This window comes from Momordica charantia, assembly GCF_013281855.1.
Source record: "Momordica charantia cultivar OHB3-1 chromosome 2 unlocalized genomic scaffold, Mcharantia_2.0 BLBB01000002.1, whole genome shotgun sequence".
NCBI lineage: Eukaryota > Viridiplantae > Streptophyta > Magnoliopsida > Cucurbitales > Cucurbitaceae > Momordica > Momordica charantia.
In genome coordinates, this window is record NW_028275160.1 from 12,263,407 (window position 1) to 12,267,145 (window position 3,739).

The 3,739-nt window shown below is 39.9% G+C and overlaps 1 protein-coding gene across 1 annotated transcript; it reads left to right on the forward strand.

Annotated features, from left to right (window-relative positions):
* Positions 1 to 493: 493 nt before the first annotated feature.
* Positions 494 to 2,427, forward strand: LOC111023521 (U-box domain-containing protein 26). The gene has a single exon (XM_022300977.2). The coding sequence runs from the start codon at positions 991 to 993 to the stop codon at positions 2,188 to 2,190; it is 1,200 nt and encodes a 399-aa protein (XP_022156669.1). The 5' UTR covers positions 494 to 990; the 3' UTR covers positions 2,191 to 2,427.
* The last annotated feature ends 1,312 nt before the right edge of the window (positions 2,428 to 3,739 follow it).

Sequence of the window (3,739 nt, forward strand, 5' to 3'; positions counted from 1 at the left end):
CTACAAAGGTATACAATCGATACCCAACGTTACTAACCCAGCTCAACGCCCAACTCGAACTAAATTCTAAATTAAACTTCGGAGTGTATATGGCATGTCAACTACTGAAATCAAATATTCACCTCGACTCGCACGTCAACAAGTATCTAGCTCGAAATAGTTGCGAAATCAAGTATTCACCTCGACTCACGTGTTGACGGGTACGTAGCTCGAAATCCTCCATTAACAACCGTTTTAACATTTATCAGCCAAAAACTCTTTCTTCCTCTCTCTTGAGGAAGAAGACCCAATTCTGAGTCAAAACTCCCTCTCTCTCAAGGAATAAGACCCATTATTTTCCTCCTTTTTTTTTTTTTTTTGTTGTTTGTTTGTTTTTCCTCCACTTTTGCATATTATGAGGGTTGATTCAAACTTCAAAACAATAATTATGATTGTTCCATGGTGGGTCAGTTTGACTGAATTCTATATATAAGGAATGGGGACCAATTTTCCTCACACTTCTTCCATATCATTAGTTGCAATCTCTTACTCATCTCACTAGGATAACCCCTAATTTGTCCCTCTCTCTCCTTCTCCTTGTTATGTCTGTCAGTATGAACAGCATTAGCTCAGACCATATCAGTACTTTCCCTTAACAACTGTGTAAGTCATAACATTGCCTACTTTTCTTTCCCATCACTTCCTCTTTAGCTTTTGCTTTCTAAATCTCCTTTACTTTCTCTCTCTCTGCCCTCCCTTTCTCTCTCTGATTGCCATTTCTATACCAGTTTCCATCTCTCTCTCTCTCTCATTTCCTCACCTTTAGGCTTTTGAAACTAAAACAGCCTTTGAGGAACTTGATCAACCTCTTCATTTTTTCTTTTTCTCCTTTTTTTGAACAAACTTTCCACTGTATCTTTATTATCACCCACTTCACAAAGACTGGCATATCCCCTCTTTTACCAAATTTCTTATAGCCATAGTCACTCCTTGTTTGTTTTTTCCTCCTCCATGAAAGAAGCTCATGAGACCATCCCTCACTTGTTTAGATGTCCCATAAGCCTGGATCTGTTTAAAGATCCTGTGACCCTTTGCACAGGACAGACCTATGAGAGATCAAGCATTGAGAAATGGTTGGCCACTGGCAATCTCACATGTCCTGTCACAATGCAGAAGCTCAATGACCCTTCTTTTGTTCCTAACAATAATCTTCGCCATTTGATTACCCAGTGGCTGCAGATGGGTGACGGTGACCAAATTAATCCTCACTGCCTCTCTGCTATTGATTCCTTGGCTGCTTTGAGAAGCAAACTTGAATCTAATGAGTTTTCTTTTGGGTACAAGCTCCAAGTTCTCCAAAGAGTTAGGATTTTAAGTGAAGAGTTTCCTTCTTGTAATTCCTGTTTGGTACAATTTGGGTTCTTGTCAGTGCTTTTGGAGTTGGTTTTTGGACAAACAGACGCCAAACTATCACAAGAGTACCAGGAATTTGTAGAGCGAGCGCTTGGTTTTGTGGTTACTATGGTTTCTCTTGGTCAGCTACAGTCCCTAAATGTGCTAATGGAGGAGTCTAAGCTTTCAAGGTTCATAGATTTGTTCAATCATGGCACTCCCATGATCAAGATCAGTTTGTGTCATCTTGTAGAGGCAATATCATCTTCAGTTGAGACAAAAGATCTCGGTGCTTTGCTCGGAAATGCTACCGAGCTCTTGCACGAAATCGTTCGGCTTCTTCACCAGAGCTCGGAGGCCTCGGATGCAGCAACCAAGGCCATATTTTCACTATCTAACTTGGAACAAAACGCTATCAATTTGGTGGCAGATGGTGCGGTTGCTGGACTTATTTCATACATTTCTAATGCTCAACGACGAGAAAGAAGCTCCGCACGAGTGGCAATGGCGGCAATTGAGAAACTTTTGGTCATAAGAAGCGCAAAAGAGGAAGTGGTAAACAGCACAGATGGTGTAAATGCTATTGTGAAGATGGTGTTTAGAGTATCAGATCATGGAGGCAGTGAAAGTGCTGTTAGTTCACTAATAATTCTATGTTATGATTCAGTAGAAGCAAGAGAAGAAGCCATTAGAGGTGGAGTTTTGAGTCAATTGCTTCTGCTTTTGCAGAGTCAGTGCTGTGTAAAGACCAAAACAAAGGCAAGAATCCTGCTCAAGCTTCTTAGATCCAAGTGGGTTGAGGACAAAAGGAATATGTAAGGTGTGATATTACTATTATATCCCCTCAGCCTTTTTGGGGCCTTTTCTTTTTTTCCTTTTTTCCCCCCAAATGTGAATCTTAACATTATAGGCTGCAAAATTGATTGGCTACAAAAGAATATCCAAGTAGGGTACAGCATCATCAGGTATAGAGAAATTCACTCATTGGAGATTTGCAGTCACATGCAAATACATTTCAGAATCATTTATATTCAGAATGAAAAGCCACATTCTGTATCTGGAAGCTCTTACAATACAATAAACATACCTGCCTTTCTCATCAATCAAACAATCATAACACAAAATTAGGTATGATTTGATTTGATACAAGAAAAATCAATAAAGCAGATTAGATTAAGTGAACCTGAGACATAATCACAGCCGTTGATGATGTGTGGATCAAGCTTCAATTATCCAATCGCAGCTTGGGAACTGAATGCCTGCAAGAGTCATATTGCACCTGATTAATCATCATGACAAGTGTCCATCACTTACAGCTTAATAATAATTGTCCATCACTTACAGCTCAATAATAATGTCAGTACTGTAGAGAGTTCCCACGGACCAGCCTGTTTGGCAAGGGTTTAAGGTGTCTTTGATGATACTAGTTTAGAGGTCTTAAGTTCGAACCTTCTAATGAACTTAATACAAAAAATCTTTGATGTCTCCAAGATCCGGATCTTGGAGTAGGCGTGGGTGCCCTCGGGTATTGGAGTGGATATAGGAGAGCAAAGCTTCAACTCTCCGTTATCCAAAAATAATCAGTACTGCAGAGATTTTGCAAGGTTCTCCTTATCTAAAGCCAAATTTACATGTGGTTTAGAGAGGCAGGGCAGGGGCAGGGCACATGCTTGATGGCCCACTCAGTTTGCTGGAAGCACTCCCTGCTCGCCTGTCAGCAATGGCATTTTGCTTGAATGAGAGCATATCTGAATTCTGAACCAACCAGCATCTTTCTTCAATTGTTGCATACTGGCAGATACTTCTGATGGAACTTCTCCTTGCCAAAAAAGACATCAAAACCATAAATAATTGAAAATGAGAAAAAGAAGGCTGATTTGAAAGTTTGTGGTTATACAAACCAAAAGTTACTTGAGGCAAAATATTTCCTGTGAACTTTCTTGAAAGAGATGGAAAAGTTCCATGTGCGAAACCATTATATGAATGCCACAATGGTCTAGAAAGAGCAATTTTTACTAGATGAGGACCCACAGTAGACCCATAATAACTCTAGGACAAACCATTGTGGTCTCCCCATTAGAAAGATAAATAGGAAAGCACTAAAAGTATAAGATCAGTGCATATAGTCACAGCAAGAAGACTTTTCAGCGTGAAAGAAAAGCCTTTCTAAATTGTGACTTCCATTTCCAAGTAGTAGGGGTCAATCGACGTTCAAAATAACTAATGACGATTTTGATGCCTCCATTATCCAGCCGTGCGCTCATAGTTTTTCTGCTCCAAACACACTCTTTACGGTTGCCAATACTTGGGAAAGCAAAATGAAAGAGTACCGAATAGACTAAAATCATCCCCATTGCATCTAAGGACA

What these genes read in the sequence shown, in the direction of transcription:
- LOC111023521 (XM_022300977.2), top strand. Translation starts at nt 991, where the DNA reads ATGAAAGAAGCTCATGAGACCATCCCTCACTTGTTTAGATGTCCCATA.